General features: G+C 47.9%; 1 protein-coding gene across 1 annotated transcript; it reads right to left on the bottom strand.

Annotated features, from left to right (window-relative positions):
- Positions 1–4,735: 4,735 nt before the first annotated feature.
- Positions 4,736–19,592, bottom strand: LOC122154041 (cytochrome b-c1 complex subunit 1, mitochondrial). The gene is made up of 13 exons (XM_042799609.1): positions 19,466–19,592; positions 18,949–19,089; positions 18,415–18,501; positions 17,305–17,434; positions 16,321–16,519; positions 15,650–15,729; positions 15,392–15,507; positions 9,043–9,186; positions 8,161–8,321; positions 7,056–7,141; positions 6,468–6,556; positions 5,830–5,905; positions 4,736–4,952 (listed from the first exon to the last, which is right to left on the bottom strand). Exons 1-13 carry the CDS (start codon positions 19,523–19,525, stop codon positions 4,888–4,890), a joined length of 1,434 nt encoding a protein of 477 aa, XP_042655543.1. The 5' UTR covers positions 19,526–19,592; the 3' UTR covers positions 4,736–4,887.
- Positions 19,593–19,853: the final 261 nt, after the last annotated feature.

Raw genomic sequence — 19,853 nt, 5'->3', positions numbered from 1 at the left:
GAAACTAGGAAGAGCGCTCAGATATTCAGGCTCCTGTTTCAGTATCTTAATTACATAATTAGCCTTGCTCATATCAGGTCATGTGGCATTCGATCCAGCTTCCTTCGCTGTCCTTGCGCTGTCTGTGCTATGCAGTTCTCACACCAAGGCAGTGTACAGAGCCTTAAATAATCCCGGAGCGCAGCAGAGGCTCAGAGATGGATGGTGAGACACCGAGCAGGAACAGTGTCTCCAGAGCACCTGCCGCATGAACCAGCACAGGTACTACTCCCATCGACACCTCTGTACAAAAAAAATCCCTTCTGCTCTCACAGACCAGGTCTGGGACCTCCCCAGGCTGCCACCCCCAGCAGCCTCGTGCTGGGCCAGCAGCTCCATTTTCCACTCCTGGGCAGAGGCACTCCTTCAGGCACCACACTTCTAAGTAGCTTTTCTGGGCATTTCCAGCAATGGGAAGCAAAGCTGAACCTCAGCCTGGCAGCCCCACTAAAAACCCCAGAGCACCGAGGAAGGAAAATGTGTAAGGGAAAAGAGCCAGAAAGTAGAGATGCATGGAAAAGTGAGAACCACCGATCCTCTCTGGATGGCGTGTGTGGGGTAAAGTAGCTCTTAATGAGGGTGTTCGGGGCTCAGACTCACCCCCTTCCACACAGACCATTGAAGAAAAGAGCTGAGACAAAGATGACAAGTCCTGCCACCATGCCCCGCTCAGCCTCGTGTCTCACAGCAGCCCGGGATGGCTCTAGCTGGCAGCCAGGCCTGGATGGGCCCTTTGTCCGTCACTTTTCCACACAATGAATGCACTACAGCTTTAGATGAGCAGTTTCCTTTTCCAAATAGGAAACAGGATTTCTGGATATGCATCCGGATACTGCTGCTCACCGTTTCCCTCTCCAGGTGTACCAAGTCCCGGCGGTGCACAGAAGGACAAGGTGAAGGACAGGAGGCTTGCGCAGAGCAAGCCTGTCAGTCTGACAAGCAACAGGTACCACCCTCACCCCGATGGGTGCCACTTCATCACTGGGAGAGGTCAGCCCTCCTCTGAGCACACCACACTACAGAGGGGCTGGCCGGGGAAAAGATCCCTGGTCACGGCCACGCTGATGCCTCGGTCAATCCCTGCACCGAGGGGTGCAAGCAGCGTGGGGCTCCAGCAGCACGAGACACCAGCAGAGCTGCGCTTCTGCCCCGTCTTCTAAACCCCCCTCACCTATTGCTCCCCCTGCCATTTCTTGCACCAGCCTCGGCAGGAGAGCGGGTAGGGAAGCAGACCCGGAGGGCTGCAGGCTCTCCTCCCAAACGCTCTCTGGCACCGAAGAGCGGCACGGCTCCAAGCCTCTCATTTCTGTGAAAGCCTCTCCGCTGCTCCCTGCTTCCCTGAGGACAGGCTTGGCTCAGCACCTATGATTAGTATCAACTGTACTTTCCAGGGTGGGTAATTAGTTCAGGTGAGGCAACTACTGACAATTGGCTGCTGTGGCCCCTCTCTTGGCAAGCGCCTGAATCCCAAACAAGCAGCTCACATATCAAAGGGGCTGCCTGCTCCACAAGCAGATCCACCCTGTACATCTGCCCCAGCCCCACACTGGGGGTACCGACAGCTTTTCCTGCTAGACACCAGGGAAACCTGGAGCGCACAGCACAGGATTCTAGCAAGGACTCCCCACTCTCCCCGCTAGATTTTCGGTACCCGGAATAGCTCTGTATGGTGGAAAAAAGTCACAGAAGCGTTGTGCAGGCGGTGTTGCAAAGCCTTGCATAGGGGGCACACAATGCACAGTATCCTCCTTTCCAAATCCTCCTCTTTTCCAGCCAAGAGAGAGAGTGCCAAGGTGTCAAGGAAGGAAAGCAATTGCCTAGAGGTAGGTGGAAGGCACGAGCTTCAAAGAGGGAACTTTACCAGTAGAGGATAAGGCAGCAGCGTGCAGAAGGGAAGGGAGCAAAGGCCAATTCATACACTAGACTAAATTTATCGGCCCAGTCTAATGGGATCCCAAGTAACCTTCCGAGTGAAGTAGCAAAATAAAACACTTAAGCCATTGAAAACTAGACTGGTCAAAGAACCCCGCTGAACAATCCCGCATTGTCCAAGGAGCCAGGAAACAGATTTATTAGGTCACCCAGGCCATCTCCAGTTTCAGTGAAATTGCCCTGTTCTAGGGATGGTTCCAACTCCCTCCTCTGGTACTGCCACTGTCCTTCACTGGGCAGCGGAAACTGCAGGGAAGGGAGGGGAGAGGTCTAGCAAAAGATCTCACTTTTTCAAGGTTCGGGAAAAGCACTGAGGTAGGACACTTCCGTCACGCCAGACATTTTCCAGTTTGGATTCCCCTGGACTCGGGCTGCTCCCATGGAAGAACAGACATACACCCCTACAGCTCAAACAGCAAGAGACCTGCCAATGAGATTTGAGCTTCAGTTCCTCCAGCACCGACGGATTCAGCTGCCAAATGCTTGATGACTGCACCGATTCCAGGTTACGCTTCCCAAGCCCCTCACTAAGGCTCAGAGCACAGCTGTCTGCCAAGCAGTAATGCTCTCGACTCCTGAATGGGTTTCCCCTCACCACCTTTCAAATCCCCAGTCCGGCTGCTTACTGTTTACCAAGGAAAAATGATAACACAAGACCACTTAATCCTTAGAGCTGGTGAGACGCCCGTGTTTCTGGAAGCACAGACTGCCACAGCACCCAAACACGCCAGGCACTCCGAGGCAGAGTGCCATCAGAACTGCAGCCAGAAGATGCCAACATCTTGGACATGGCTCAGCCTCAACTCCTAGCAGGCACCCAACAGCACTCTGCATCCAATGCCACTCACCAGGACAGGGTTCCTAGTCCAGCTACTCAGATTTCTACATGGATAAGAGCATCTACAAAATACCTTCTAATGCTGAATAATCCAGGCACCCTTGCAGAGCTGGAGCCCCTTGGTCAGGAGGAGGGGGCAGGTTTTAGTCCTTGCTGAAGTGCTGGGAGCACGCTGCTCAGCACAGCCAGCCTGCTGCTTTTGTAGAGAAAGAGCAATTTGAAAAGCAGCAGTTGCAGAGGGGTTTGAATCTGTTCCTAGTACAAAGTAGTGCAGGAGGGCCTGGGGAATTACTCAAGAAAAACACGCATTCCCAAGCAGATACCTCCAGAGAAGAAAACTTGTAGGAAATGCTAAAGCAAGGATGTACGTCTCCATTTCCTTGTATTTCTCACCAACTGCAAAACACCCTGGAAGCTCACCTCGGGGAGGGAAAAATATATAGCCATGGAGCACAAAAGAAGATTACAGTCTGATTGCAGTCACTAAACCAAGACAGAAACATTTACTGGTTCCACAAGGCTTGAGGCGTAAGTGAGTTTGTTTAGTTTTTCAGCCCTCGGTGCACTCGTAACGAGCCAGAGCTTGCGACGATAGTTAAACCCAAATTGCATCAAGAACATTTAACAGTTTCAAACTTGCCTAGTATACGCAATGAGTTCAGACACACTGACTCTCTCATCAAGAATCCAGATTCAGCACAAATTATTTAGTACACTGGATTAGTCTCAAGTGTAATGACTAACTCCTAGAAACTTTTACACTATTTTTAAATCCCACTTGTCAGGGCAGCACCTGAAAATTAAATGAGAATCCCAGGGAGATTTATCCCAAAGACAAAAACTAAACTGGAGTACCTCGCAGCTTCCATGGGTAGCTGTGACAGGCTAGTGCCACCTGGTGGGAAGCTTTTCTCCATCCCCCTTGCTGTTTCATCTTCTCCATTCCATATTTCAGCTTCCCACGGTCAAGGCAAGGGAACAAGAACCAAATTAACGCCAGAAAAAGCAGGAAGGGCTGGGTATTTCAGACCTAGGGATTATCTGCCAGGTATAGGCCAGGTCACCCCATACTTCAGTCAGCAGCTTCTCAGCTTTTGCATAGCTGAGACTGACTGGATAGATAGCTCATCTGCAAGCGGAATGTGTAGACCAACACCAACATACTCTACAACAATCTCTGTTCATTATTGAGCTGGTTTACAGATAACCAGGAAGCTTAAGATGAGAGGTAACACATCCCCATACAGGCTCTGAAAAGACGTCTGCCTAGCAACAGCTCCAGCTCCTCACTCCGTCCCAGCTGTGCTGGAGACAACTGCCTCAGTCATACTGAGGCAGCATGAGGCAAGGCCAGGCAGATCACCTTCACCAGCTTCAATAGGTGGTGGGAACAGTCGACCAGGTCTGTCTATAACTGATCAGGGAGAAGGGTTGCACAAACTGCCCCTACCACAGAGGCAGTCACTCCGAGAGGGTCCCAAACAGCCAGGCCAGAAACACCCACACCACACCCCAGGGACAGGAAGAAGACCAACTTTCCATAGATACATTTTGATCTCCTTGATGAGCAGGAGAGCACAGAGGGCCCTTTGTCTTTAGGTCTGCACAAAGATCACTGCTACAGCCCAGGCCTGACCGTGCCACTGCCTGCACAGAAGGGCACAGTGGAAATAGCCAGAGCTACCCCAGCAGCCTCGTACCAGTGGAAAGACTTCCTTCAACCAGCCTAAAGACAAGACCTCTGAACCAGGACACTGTCAGGTCAGGACTGGGGAGGTGGGGCTGCAGACAGACGCACAGACAAGATTCTAGCATGAGCTCTGACAAACCAAGATTGATTGGTCCAATATCTCACCAATTTGGCAAGATTAACAACGCCTACATAGACAACCCAGGAAGACATGGTTGACTCCCAGCAGAAAGAACTCCGTAAGATATATTTATTTTTATACACTTAACACCGAGATGACAGCCATTTTGATGGGACTCATCCTGCCTCTGGTGCACAAGACATTCAGAGCCAGAGGGAACCTCTCACAGTCCACAGCTTCATTATTTCCAACCTGCAGGGACATGTCTTAGAAACGAATCCAGTACATGGCACTGCGGATACGGTTGTAATCCAAGAGCTGTTCAATGGGACCTGAGTGAACAGAACAAGAGTTAGTCACTGGAGATGTGGTTAAAATCCCTGGGCAGTTTCCCATGGTCTTAAGCAGATGGTGGCAGAGCAGCCTGTGCTCACAATCCAGAGCAGCTGTGCACAAAACCACATAACTACAGCTCAAACCTGCATCGGGAAAATCAGCAGATGCACTCTCCTGACAGAAAAAAACATTACTTATTTCCTCAGAATAGGTTATTTTTCTTGCACTGCTCCATAATGCTCAGTACAGCTCCACATACAGGTAGGAAATACAGGGAGCCACCAAGTCACGGAGATTTTGGCTAGTTCATTCCAACTTCCTGTTCAAAACCCAACTCCCTTTTCCAAGTTGCTCTGCGTTGAAGGCCAGAGGAAACAGCTGCATGGAGGAGGGGAATCCACAACATGCAGGAAGGAGGCAGCAGAGCAGAGCTGAGCTGCTCAGGCAGGTTTTCTGAGAGGAATTTGTCTTTGGCCAGACAGACATGCCAGAGCAGCACAAGAGAATCAGGTCCCTTCACTCCCTTTACATAAACCACCATGACCCCAGGGTAAGGACACCTGGCAGACTCCGCTGGGCCCGCACCCAGCCACGGGACTCCCAATCCTAATCACAGCTCCATGGCAAGTAGAGAGGTGGGAGGACAGCCAGCAGCTCGCTGCCACTGTGCCTCCATCACCTGCAGGTCTGACCTCCTGGCAAATGTGCCTTGGCACATCTGATGTGCAGAGGTAGGAGGATACCAGCAAAGAACCAGAGCGGTTAGGAGGGCAGAGCTGACACATGCAAACTGCCTGCAGCTCACTTCCACTCTGCTCTTGACCCCTTCCCGTTTTTTGAGCTACCGTGTACTAATTGCCATGTACTACTTACCAACTGCTGCAATTGCCGGGCATTTGTCATAAATGTATTTACTGCAGACATCTCTCACCATTCTGGCATCAACAGCCTAATAAATATCAAACAAGTAATTAATGACCCTGCTAGCAGGCCTGCATTTCTCAAAGTTGGAAGTTACTGTTGCCATTACATATCAAGATCGATAAAAAAATATTGTCAGGCCCTTGGAGGCCATCTGCACCAACTGTCCAGCTCTTGTGTGCAAGGACAGCTAATGTTCTACACAGGACATTCTTCTGAGGGTACAGCAAACACAGCAGACCAAAATCTGAAGCCTTCCGAGGGATACAGTGGCTTCAGAATTATACAAACTAGATGCTGGCACCTCTAGGGAAACTGTTAAAGGAATTTCAAGTTGTGCTGCTTAACACAGGCATATGCCCTCTTTCTGGGATGGACTGAATCCAGTCACAGGGACACAGGATACACTGCAACTAAGCCAGAGATTCTGACATATTTATATCAGTGTCAGTGAGCTAATCGCCTGGACTCCGGGCAGCTTGACTAAGAGATAAGTAAGCCTTGTGTTACTGCAGCAAACTAAGGCCAGATAATGCTGACACCAACCATGGTTTGTTTTGGTACCCCAAACAAAACAAATGGATACCTACAGCAATCCTGGCATCCCACTCCTCCAGAGGGATACGGCGTCCGTAGTTTAAGAGGTGGCTTCCAATATTCTCACACACTGGTGTAGTACCTAGATGTTGAAGATATCATGTGGTCAGCATAGCAGAAAGCCTTCCAGAATTGCACACCCTGATCATCAGTCAGAGCAGATAGAAGAAACTCTAGCCATTAAACTGGCTTCTAATGAAGTACCAGTTGTAGTCACCACTCTAAGCAGCTCCAGCAGGAGTTAAGCAATACAAAGATTGCTTCACCAGCCTCCAAAGTGTTACAGCCAAGGCAGACAAGGTTGAGGGTCTCAATTGTAACTTCACCAGGCAGCACGCTATACACTCCTAATAACAGAGCCACTAGAAGCTTACAGAGTCAGAGCTGGCCTGGAGCACAGCAGGCTGGGGTCAACTGTTTTGACAACACAGCAGGAGGAACGTCGAACAGGGGAAAAGAAGTTTTGACCAGTGCTTGCCAGCAGTACTGCAATGTCTAGCAGAGCTCCTGCTCCCCAGGACAGATGTAAGCGGTAACCCTCTGAAAGCTGCACAGTGGTTAATCCATAAACCAGAACATACCATCCAGTTGAGCCACCATGGCATTCCGGAGATAGTTCTTGGCTCTCTTCACCTCTGACTCTGTGGTACTAGTGCACAGACGCATCCTGGAGAAAAGATGGAAAGGCCACTAAAGCTCTTAAAGATGTTTGTCTGCTCAAAGTGAATTCCTCCCTTTCCTAAGCCTCTGCAGAAATAAACTATTATCAACATCACCTGTCTTTCAGGCTTGAGATTGGTTCTTGATCATGACAGAGCAGCTAAGAACTGGGGAGCACTGAACAGAAAGAGGCAAGAGCTCAAGCTTACAAGCAGGGGACATCAGCCCACAGGTTACACACTGAGTTACACCAACAAAGGTCTCGGCAGCCCTGGTGCCAGCCGTAGGTTGCCCATCAGGTACAGCAGTGAGTGGGCTGCAGTACGCTATCACAAGAGAAGGAAGATGTGTCAGCTATTCCCACTCATGGCAAGCTGCTATGGAAACTGATGCTGAAAGAACAAGACAGTTCCACAGAGTCTATTTGGACTCCAGCTGCTAAATCCCTTCCTCCCCTGCCAACTGCAATGTCTCTGGGGCGAGGGATAACTCCATCTGCTCCATACACAGCACAGCTCAGCTCTGCATCTCAGGTACAGCCTCAAACCACTACTGGGATATACACGTATACAGTAAGATGGACAGACAGAAAGCCCCCAAACACTGCCACAATTCCAGCAGCAGGGCACACACAATACAACTGACTGAAAGGCAGGAACTCTGCCTGCTTTGCTCAAGCTTAACAAGATAATGGAGACACATCACTTGGGCACCTGGGAAAGCCTCGTCTCTAAGGAACCATCTCACCTGTATAGAAAAAAACAAACCACCCAAAGCCTCAGAGCTAGTATTTGGAGGCATGAACAAAAGACCTGAAGAGCCCTAGGGGATTAAAACAGCTCCTCAAAAGCCACATCCTAAGCCATTTATATAAACCACTTACAGGATCACTTAACCAGAATCCTAGTTACCAAGAAGTTCATAAAGAGACATGGCTCTCTGAAGACCTAGTATGCTCCCACCACCAGCTGTCTCCCACAAGAGGGTCAGATCTTAATCAGGAACCTTTGCCAAAGTTGTACTTACCACTCCCCCTGAGCACAATACATCATATCATCTATGGACAGAGGATCGGAAACAAAATAGAAACCAAAGAGGCCGGTATCAGAATAAGAGGTGTTGAACGTCTGGAAACTGTGGCAGAGATTATGCTCCACAGCAAGCGTAGCCAGCCTGCTAGACTGATTCTGTAAATAAGGAGATACCATCAGCCATTTCAGTCTTCCCAGCTCAAATTCTTTCCAACTGAGCTGTTTCACAAAGACCACAGACAAGACAGAACGGAACACTTTGCTGAAGGAGAGCTTAATTTAGACCATTCATGTGGTCAACAGATGAGGTTCACTGGTGGAAAAGCCACAGACAATGGCCTAAGAGTCCATCCAGCAAAACCATTTCCTTTCCCAGACGCAGATGAGGAGCTGGTATGCATACCACCGTAGGAGTGGGAGAAAACGGGACATGCAAGGTCTCCCAGTGGCAGGGGTTAGCACAGTTACGCAGACCAGACAGATTCCAGACAAAAATGGATGCAATATTGGAGTTTTAAACCAATACTGCAGTCGTAAGTCAAGCTTGCAACATGAAGCTATAGACTACCCTGTCCTGCTTCCATCACCACCCCCACTGAATGGTTAGAGTTTGTGAGGGTAGGAATAAGCTGCTGAGAATTCATCAGCTAAACCTCTTCCAAACTTAGCAGAGAAGGCTCAGTTCATCTCCCAGCATCACCTCTCAAGAACTGTCCTCAATTAGCCTTGATTACACTTCTATCCCACTTTCCAGACTCCTAACCACTTCACAGTTGGAAGCTAACCACAGCAGCCTCCCACATAAAGCACATTCACCCAGGGTCTCCATAATACTAAAAGGCTCAGTCGTTCCCTATCACACTCACAAGCCTCTTACCTTACCGCCTCCAAAAGTGCGGTCGTAGCGTCCAATGATAGCATTAGCCACATTGAGGACAACGTTGTCTGGATCAGCCCATCCTGGCCCCTCCACAGCAAGAGCAATATGGGCAACGGGCAGGGCATCGTCTCTGGCACGGATCTAGAAAATCATCAAGGAGCGAGGGAGAGCTGCATGAGTACTGTGGCTTTGTCTGATGTTGGGAAAATGTTGCAATGCAGTGCTGCTGCACAAGCTGTTCCATCAGCTCTGTCGCCTGTATAGCCCCAGCCCAGGGCTGCATGCGCAGTCAACTGAATAGAGCATTAATAAAATGTTGTAACAAAGGTAATGATGTGCCTGACAGTTCAAAGGATGTTGATGTATGAGAAACTGGCCCTTAGCTACCGAAGCAATGGGAGATCTATCATTGTGACTACTAAGAACTGAGACGTACAGAACTTGAGGTAATCTCCCTTGAAGACTAAAAGAAAGAAGAAACAAACAACGAAGTGGTCGGACTCCAGAACAAGATGTGAAACCCACTGTCAAGATAATAATGACTGATAAAGTATAATTCTGTGTATTCTGGATTAGGTAATGCTTTGTAGGTGCATAAATACATGTATGCGAACTCATGTAAGCTGTCACTCTCTGCGGAGGTGACCCAACGCTGCTGGACCTGAATAAAATCCTAGAGTAACCCACGACGGAGTTCGAGTCTCCTTTAACAGTTTTGGCACCCCAGATGGGACTCTAGGCTGTGACGGGGAGGACGAATAAAAGAGGATCCCGATATTACATCCTACAAACTGCCGGCTACAGAAAGGTGAGTTCAAGTCTCCCCTTGTCTGTGTTTGTGGGTTGGAATAGGAAAGGATCACTCTGAAATACCCCTCACAAAGAAAATTGCAGAATGGGAGGATATCCTTCAGTACCTAAAGGATCCCCCTTGGCAGAATTATTAGCAAATTGGAATAAACTTTCTGGGACAGCAGGGTTGAGTAAAAGTAAAATTATAGTGTTATGTCAAGATGACTGGCCATTTTTAACCAGAATTAGAGGGGCAGGTCCCCAAGAAGTATGGCCACCTGAAGGTACCTTCGATGAAACTAGGTTGAAATGTTTGAGATTGATATTAGAAGATAGGAATCCGCAGCAGATTAATTATTTATTTTTATGGCTGGAATGGGCCGATTTGAGAAATCGTATGGCTCTAAAGAAACCTATGAAAAGAGAAGAATTAATTGCCTTCCTTGATGATCATCAGGGAAAGAATCAGAACCAGAGTTCCCATCCACAATCAGAAGGGAAATCTGTTGTAGGACAATATCCTATGGTAGTGGAATTTCATTCCAATCCTAGAGTAGGCCCCAACTCAGGACCTGAAGTTCCTCCAGTTATTGCAGTTTCCACACACCAACCCTGGAAACCTGGTGATTTAATGTTGTGGCAAGAAAAAATGCCGAGGTTAAGGGACAATGCTGAAAAATGCGCTAAGTTTTTTTTTTTTTTTTCTTCTTTTTCTGACAGTAGCTTGTCATATTCAGAAGAGACATGAATCAGGTTTTCAGTGACTTCAGTGAGCTCCTGCTGCAGTTCGTCAGTTGTTTCCTTCAATGCCTCTTACGCTTCTAAGAGTTGATATTCTTTCTCTGAAATACTTTCTTTCAGCTCCACAATAGTCTCCTGATGTTGTCTGAGAGAGCAATGAGCACATTTCAACTCCTCCTGCATCTCTGAATTCTTGCTAATTGTTTCCTGTATGGTTTCTCTTAACTGCTCTCTCTCATTTTGGAGATTCTCTAGTTGTATTGTAAGATTACCATCTCCACTTTCTGTCAGAGTGCTTGCTTCCTAACATTCAGGCAATTTTGGAATAAAATTGCTTCTCTCCAGTTTTTCAGATTCTCTTTGACATTCATTGGCCTTTACTTCCTCCATTTCATGCCATTTCCTTTTTGCCTGGCTCAGCTCTTCTCTCAGAAGAAATATTTCTTGCTCAGTAGATTCTTCTTGAATCTGAGGGATCTTGTTTGTTAGGCTGTCCTCCAGAATCTCTGACCGCCTCTGAACCTTTAACAAAAGTTCTTCCCTTTCTTCAGCCTTGATCTTCTCATTGCTCAGAAGTTCTTGTTGACACTTCAATTCCTTCTCAGTTTCGAGAATCATCTGCACAAGGACTGCTGCTCAATGGATACCACCCGATCCCCTTGTCTCCACTGCTGTGAAAATATGCCTTATCAACACTCTCCTGCAGGTTCATCTCCAGTTTGCTCTTCTCTGCTTGAAGTCAATCTAGTAAAGATGTGGGACTTCTGAAATCTGCAGCCCCCGTAAAAATTAAGACTAAAGGTGGTATACCCCCAGCAGTTAAGCAGTATCCTATCGTAGCAGAAGCTATTCCTAGTATCACTAAACAAATACAGAATTTTTTGGATAAGGGCATTTTAAGACCTACTGTTAGTCCTTTTAATACTCCCATTTTACCTGTAAATAAAAATCGAAAGGATGAGGATGGAAATCCTGAGTATCGGTTTGTTCAGGATTTACGAGCTGTAAATGAATATGTAGAACCCCCACATCCAGTAGTTCCCGATCCTTCTACTATCCTTACAAAAATACCAATTTGGGCGAAATACTATACTGTTTTGGATTTGACCGGAGCTTTCTTTACAATACCAATTGACCCTGACAGCCAGAATTTATTTGCCTTTACATGGGAAGGTCGCCAGTATACCTGGACCAGACTTCCTCAAGGATTTACTGCTTCACCAACTTTGTTCTCTCAAATATTAAAGAGAGACTTACAAGATCTGGAACTACCGGCTGGGTCAGAATTGATACAATATGTGGATGATTTGTTAATTGCAAGTAAAGATTATGACAGTTGTGTAAAAGATACTAAATATGTATGTCTTAGATTATATGAGAAAGGACATAAAGCATCTCTCTCCAAATTGCAGTTTTGTGAGCCTGAGGTAAAATATTTAGGGTTTATACTAGCCGAAGGTACTAGGAAATTAGATCCAGATAGGGTACAGGCAATTCAGGAAATCGCTAGACCTTTGACTAAGAAACAAATGAGAGCCTTTCTTGGACAAGCTGGATATTGTAGACCGTGGATACTGGGTTTTTCAGAGATTGCAAAACCTTTGGTAGAGACTACTAAAGATGTGAGCCCAGAACCCATACCATGGACGGAAGAATTGGAAACAGCTTTTATGTCCATGAAGACTGCCTTGGTAAATGCTCCAGCTCTTGGGTTACCAGATTACAAAAAACCTTTTAAATTATATGTAACAGAGAACAGAGGAATTGCAAAGGGAGTATTAATTCAGAAGCATGGACCCTACGAACGTCCTGTAGCATACTGTTCTGTCGCCTTGGACCCAGTTGTCGGGGGATCTCCATGCTGTCTGCGATCTATTGCCGCGGCTGCTGAGCTGGTGGAAAGGGCAAGGAGTGTTGTGCTGGGCCATTATCTCATAGTTGCTGTTCCCCATGAGGTTGAACTTCTGCTGGCCAGGTATGCAGAAAAAGCACTCTCTGCACAAAGGACGCGCGGATATGAAATGATCCTTTTGCTGGCGGAGAATGTCGGACTTGGGAGATCGGGGACTCTTGGCCCTGCTGCCTTGCTCCCAGTGGCTGGGCCTGGGGGATCGCACGACTGTGTGGCTGTCTTGAGAACCGTAAGCAAGACTAGAGAAGATTTGAGGGACACTCCGGTGGAACACCCTGATTTGAGTCTCTTTGCTGACGGATCTTCCTTTTGTCTTCACGGTAAGAGATTTGCGGGCTTTGCAATAGCTACTGAAAAGTTTGGTCTCATTGCTGAACCCTTGCCACCGACATTAGGAGCTCAAGCTGCAGAGTTGAGGGCGCTAACCAAAGCAGCATTGTATGCTAAGAATAAACGAGTTAATATTTACACTGACTCGAAGTATGCCTATGGCATTTGTCGTGCGGTCGGTGCATTGTGGAGAGAAGGAGGCTTTCTAACATCTGCAGGTGGAACCATTGCACATGGGTCTTTGATTGATGGCTTGTTGTTGGCAGTGCAGGGGCCGAAGGAGGTTGCGGTGATTTATGTACCTGCTCGTGCGAGGCGCGCCGATCAGCTTGCGACAGGTAGTTTTCTTGCGGGTGCCGCAGCACGAGCCGCCGCTGCTGGGAATTGCCCCATGACTGAAGTTGTGGTTGCTAATTTCTTTTCTGTCCCAAACCCCGATACCCTTTATCGCGATGTCCCGACCACCGAAATGGAAGAGTGGAAGAGGACGCAGGCCGTGCGGGATAGGGGGGCCTGGACCCTGGATGGTAAACCTCTATTGCCCGGAAGGTATGTGCTGCCGCTTGCGCGTTGGTACCATGAGAAGGGGCATGGAGGTCCCGAAGCAGTAGCCTCAAAGGTAACGCAGCTATGGGCAGCACCAGGAATCTTTTCAGCAGCTAAGAAACTGACTGAAGGATGCTCTTTGTGTAAGAGATATGGAGATATAAGGCCAAAAGTAACGCCAGGGAAGAGGCCGCCAGCAGTCTGTCCTTTTCAGAAACTTCAGATTGACTTTGCGGAAATGCCAGCCGCTCTCGGATATAAATACTTGCTGGTAATAGTAGATCAACTCTCTGGGTGGGTAGAAGCTTTCCCGACCCGGAAGAATGATTCAAAAATAGTTGTAAAAATCTTGCTTAAGGAAATCATTCCTCGATATGGCGTACCTGAGGTGATAGACTCTGACCGTGGACCGCATTTTACAGCATCTATTTTATTACAAGTTTATGTAACCCTAGACATCAAAGGACAGTTTCATACTCCGTATCACCCACCTTCATCAGGGCAAGTAGAAAGAATGAATAGAACAATTAAGGAGAAGTTAGCGAAAGTATGCAGTGAAACTGGATTAAAGTGGCCAGAGGCATTAAATTTAGTTTTATGGGATCTTAGAACTACTCCAAAGCAGCCGTTAGGAATTAGCCCAGCAGAGGTCCTATTTGGACGAATTTTAGCTGTACCTGGTTCGTATATTTCAGCAAAAACTGCACTACTGGATGGAGATGAGAATGTCACTCAATATTTATTATATTTACAAGATTCCTTTCAGAAAATTAGAAAATATGCATATTGATACCAAGGTGTGACACCAGAAGTACAGGTTCATGATTATAAAGTGGGAGATGAAGTGTTGGTAAAAACATTTAAACGAAAGAATAAGATGTTGCCAAAATAGGAAGTAAGCCATATGATGCAAGTTGTGCAACGAGACAATGTATCCTGGGATGTTAGTGATTTATGGCAATGGGCTACTTCTTGGATTCCTGATTTTCCAACTTTAATCAAGAAGATTCTAATGGTAGTCGTTTTAGTCATAATCATTTTGATCATGGTAATGTTTGTATGTCAGTGTTGTGTCTCGTGTTTATCTCGTATTCCCACCAGACCCTATTGTATCCGATAGGATAGTGAGTATCCTAAAAGAAAAGGGGGGACTGTTGGGAAAATGTTGCAATGCAGTGCTGCTGCACAAGCTGTTCCATCAGCTCTGTCGCCTGTATAGCCCCAGCCCAGGGCTGCATGCGCAGTCAACTGAATAGAGCATTAATAAAATGTTGTAACAAAGGTAATGATGTGCCTGACAGTTCAAAGGATGTTGATGTATGAGAAACTGGCCCTTAGCTACCGAAGCAATGGGAGATCTATCATTGTGACTACTAAGAACTGAGACGTACAGAACTTGAGGTAATCTCCCTTGAAGACTAAAAGAAAGAAGAAACAAACAACGAAGTGGTCGGACTCCAGAACAAGATGTGAAACCCACTGTCAAGATAATAATGACTGATAAAGTATAATTCTGTGTATTCTGGATTAGGTAATGCTTTGTAGGTGCATAAATACATGTATGCGAACTCATGTAAGCTGTCACTCTCTGCGGAGGTGACCCAACGCTGCTGGACCTGAATAAAATCCTAGAGTAACCCACGACGGAGTTCGAGTCTCCTTTAACACTGAAGCCTGCTGCAATGCCAGGCTGACAAACTGGGGGACTTGGTATTACCCCAGTGACATGAAATAGCCTCAGGCACTACTGAGCACAAACCAGCTGCTCCGATATGAGTTTTCCAGCAGATTATGCGAGCAACAGCCTCACATTCCTAGTGGATCTGGGTCCTATCTAAAACCCAACACTTTGTAGCAATAAGCCCCAAGAAAAGAACATGGGAGCACTACCAAGATGCTGCATCATCAGCTTCTCTGTGATATACAAACAGATTTTTCCTCTCAGAAGCAGCTGTAACTGGTTTCACATTCATTCAACAGTTTGGCAACAGCTGCTTGTTTTGTTTGGGACCAAAACAACTTTACCTCACTTCCTGTGAAGCGACAGCGTGAGAGGAGAGGCACAGCATCCTCTTTGTATGTAAAAGGCACTCCCTTGAAGTGTTGCCTAGCTGCATCTACCAGCTCTTTGTGGGAAATACCTGGCAATCGGAAAGAGAGAGATTTGCAGTCTTAAACAGCTTAATTTAACAAAATAATCTGATTTTACATTAGACATGTGTGACAAGGGTTTGATCACCAGCTTGAAAATACCCAGGCTTCCCAGAATCACAAGGATCTTACCTCCAGCAGCTGCCAGGACCATCCGAGGTGCCTTGAAGTGAGTATCAACATATGAAGCTAGATCTGCTCGGGTCAGATGCCTAGAAAGAACACAGAGGGACACGGCCTATCAGCATCTCTGAACTGGAGGGATGAGAGGCTTAGGGGAAGCAACTTTACAGTGCAGAGATAGCGGTGATGTTGTTCTCTTAATTGGGGTGTAACAATCTTTTTAGAAGCAAGACTGCACTGTTTGTGTTTTCCCTGTGCTCTAATTCCAAAACACAGAGAATGGAAAACGGTGGCCAAGATGGCAAGTTAAATATAGACTTCAATACAGACTAGAGTACTGGGCTACCAGTACCCTAACAGGTGTGTATGCACAGGGCCACTGCTTTAATGAGCACCCCTAGCTCTTAATTTCACTAATGGTGTCAAACTGACAAGTATGGGAGAAGGTTCAACCTACCAACCTCACTCCTTGCATGAAGAGGATTCTAAAGAATGTGTGCAGCATTACGCTTTCACCAGTATCAATGGGGAAAACACAGTCAAGACATAAGAAGCCCATGGGCACAGATCACCTCTGTGTACAGACTGGTTTCCTCATCCAGTCACCACTGCTAAGTGGCAGTCATGCACTCCAAGGACTGAACCCATGGGCTGTGTACCACATCCAGCCTGTTGCTCACTTGATGTTCTCTGTGGTCCCCTCCACAGTGCGGGCCAGCGCAGTCCCCTGGAAAGCAGTGGCATGGAGGTAATCAAAGGTAACATCTGTCAAGTTGCTATCGATTTCTTTCAACTCCTGAAGGATGACACCACGTTCCTTCTCGATCTGAGACTCCTCCAGTGCAACGTTCTGCACAATGTCAGCCAGAAGCTCTACAACTGCAACACATTTCCTATGTTAGCAATCCTGCTGCCTGACCCAGTGCTGCTGAAAGGAGAAAACGCAGAGGAAGCAGGGGCACTTCAAGAGCACTGATCAACAAACCATGCTGGGGAGAGGATGCAACATAATAGAGATGAGTACTGCCCATCCCCAGAGCATCAGGAAGGGACAAACAACACTGTTTTAGCACGAAATCTCCAAGTCAGCTTACCAAGCATCACTGCCAGCAGAAAGCAGGCAACAACCACAGAGGGTGAAGCATGTCAGAAGCAGGGTCCCGCTGCAGAAATGCTGAATCCTTACAGAGAGTTTGCAATATCTACAGCATAGCCCACATGTACAGTAGGGCCCACAGCTCTGGCTCAAATGACTGCCTCTGGGCAAAGAGGAGACTGCACATGGCAGCACAGAGCACAAGCAACACCCACAAGAGCTGCACTGAGGACTCCTGATACAGTAGCTGTCACTGACCCCAGTTTCTCAGCTCCATGAAACAATCACAGACTACTGAACCAACCCCGCTCCCTCCTGGCAATATAGTGAAGCCTGACATAACAAGAGCTTTGCAAAACTCTTTTTAGGAGCACATGAACTTGCAGCCTTGAAGCACCACATCATGGCAGTGCTCTCTTCAACTACCAACTATAACCTCCAATTTGCCACCCAGCTACAACTTCATTCCCTGGTCTGTTGTTGCAAGGATGCTGGTGGGAGAGAAACACAAACACATGCATGCACTTGCTTAGCCTCCAAATCAGACTTTGTCTACTGGCCACTCTACCTTTAGGCATGTCCTTGGACAAGGCTTTTATGTAATAGGCAGTCTGCTCACGCGAGGTGTACCCATTCAGGTGAGCACCCATACTCTCCACCTCCTTCTCAAAGGCAGCACAAGGACGATTCTTTGTGCCCTAAAAGAAAACAGATAAACACAACTATGAAATGAACAGATTTCCCTCTCAGGCAGAACCAAAGCACAGAAAAAAACAATAAAGACCTAAAGCAAAAAAACTTGTCACATGATTCATAAAAGCCAAGAGCAAGCGCAGAAAGCAAGAGATTTAAAACTTGGCTTGTTTCCTCTTAACTAAAGGATGGCTGAGGTCTGTTTTGAAAGACCAACAAAAACCCAGCAGGGAAGGAGACAGACCTGTGCTAAGAGACAACAGTGTCTGAAGATCACATCTTTGGAAGTAAACCAAGAACAAGTCTAAACCAAAAATAAGCAGGTTTCTAGCTATCCAAGCAGCAATTTTCAGAAGAAGCCAGAAGAGCAGCAGAAAACTACTTCTAATACAGAGCTCATCTCTTAAGGAGAAAACCAGATGCTGCAGTTGCCTATGACAGCACAGGCTGGACTTGGGTCAGCAAGTCCCAGGCTTAAACGCCTTCTGCCCTATGGCTGTTCAGCAGACACTTATATTATTAGAAAAGTAAGAGCTGTAGCCTCTAAACTTTCCTGGTGCACTAAGAAAACCAAAGAAAAATAAACGGTTACAGGAAATGCTGCTTTGAGAAACATGCTTCATAACATAGTCCTGTATGCGTGCTACACAGTGGCTGGGATAGTCAGAGATTGGAACCACAGCATCAGAGACTCGGTCTTACTTGTTACTTACAAGTTTTTTCCCTTTGAGAGGAAATACCAACTCGTAAGTGTTGCCTTCATTCATCATCCTTGCAAGTTGCTGCATATTCAAACAAAGTACACCATATAGGCTGGGTACCTTTTGAAGTTTATTTTCACACCATGTGCAAAGTCTCTGGGACTCAGATGACCTGATTTACGCTCTAACAGCTACAGACTCTGAAGCAAAAGCATAATATCCAAGCGAATATTTAGAACAGCTCTCCACACAGTCCAGTGCCAGACCTAAGCATACCTCCTTACCTTAAAGGCCAGATGTTCCAGGAAGTAACCGGCTCCATTGTTCTTCTCGTTTTCATGGCGGCTCCCCACCCCGATCCACACACCCACCTAACGGCAGAAGCATCAAGTAGGCATATAGAAAACAAACAGCATGCTCAAGCCTCACATTATAACAGCAGGGACAAGAAGGCTGCTTCACAGACATTGAACTAGTAGCACCAAAATACTCTCTTCTGTATACATTTTGACTTTTTATCCAGCAGCTTCACAAAAGCCTTTGCTAGTTTTACCAGAGATGTAACTACTACTGGTCACTTACTGCTTACACAAAAACTGTAAGGCTAAGAAAACTTGTAGAGTGTGAAAACTTGACTACAGACTTATAGAAAGCCAGGCAAAGACTTCTACTGCTCCACTAATCCCACCAGTTAACAAAGACCACTAGTAGGTTCTCTGTCAAAAGCATTGGTTCAAAAGGGTTTGTTACTTTTGGAAGACCAGCTACAGACTAGGTGAGGCTGTTTCACGTAAGCCCTTAATCTACCTTAAACTTACCGTACACGTTGGCTGATTGGACTCCTCTGAAGCTACACGGAGTCCATTATCTAGAGTGGTGACTTGGGTCTCAGGGATATTATGGAGTGTCTGTGCATAGGTAGCGGCCCCTCGGCTCCTTGTCAACGTCAGCAAAGCTGCCTAAAAAATGTAAAAGGTATCACCACCACGAACCAGCACCTCCCCTCTGCAGGGCAGACCTCCGGAACGCAGACTGCTGGGCACACAACTGACCAAAGCTAGCCAGACACGCTCTTTCACGTTTATACCGGGGACTTCCTGCTACACTCCGTTTGTTAACTGGAGGGCTGGGAACCCTCCGCAGCGGCAGGTCGGCCCCGCTACCGGAGACAGCGGGTTTCCATGGCGACCCGCCCTCCCCGCCCCGGCCGCCGCGTCCCGGTGACCTTCCCGGCAGGCCCGGCCCGGCCTGGCGGCCCCACCGCGCCGCGGGGCCTCCCGCTCCCCTTGCCGGCCTCTCCCCGGCCCACCCCCCGCGCCGCCCGCCATGACTCACGGAGGGGCGAGAACCCCACAACAGAGCCCGCCCGGCCCGGCACACAGAGGAAGCCGCCATCTTGTCCCTGCCGCCGCCAGGCCGAGCCGCCCGCAGCGCGCCTGCGCGGGCAGGAGGCGCGGCGTGGGCGGGGCGGCGCATGCGCACAAGGCCGAGCGCGGCGACATGGGGTTTGCCAGCGCGTCTACGATGCGCATGCGCACGGGGAGGGGGAGAAATGTCCGTGCGGGTGGAGAGGGCGCATGCGCAAAGTGGTGCGGGCGTGCGGCGGCGCCCCCTGGTGGCGGGAGGGCGCGGCAGCCGGGGGGGTCCGGGGGGCTGCCCGGGAGAGCGGGGTCCCGGGTGGGGGGGTGGAGCGGGGTCGGTACCACTCCGTGCGCCGAAACCC

The sequence above is a fragment of the Tyto alba genome, unplaced genomic scaffold (genome assembly GCF_018691265.1).
Source record: "Tyto alba isolate M040663 unplaced genomic scaffold, T.alba_DEE_v4.0 Super-Scaffold_3, whole genome shotgun sequence".
NCBI classification, from domain to species: domain Eukaryota; kingdom Metazoa; phylum Chordata; class Aves; order Strigiformes; family Tytonidae; genus Tyto; species Tyto alba.
This window is presented reverse-complemented; position numbering and strand designations above follow the sequence as displayed.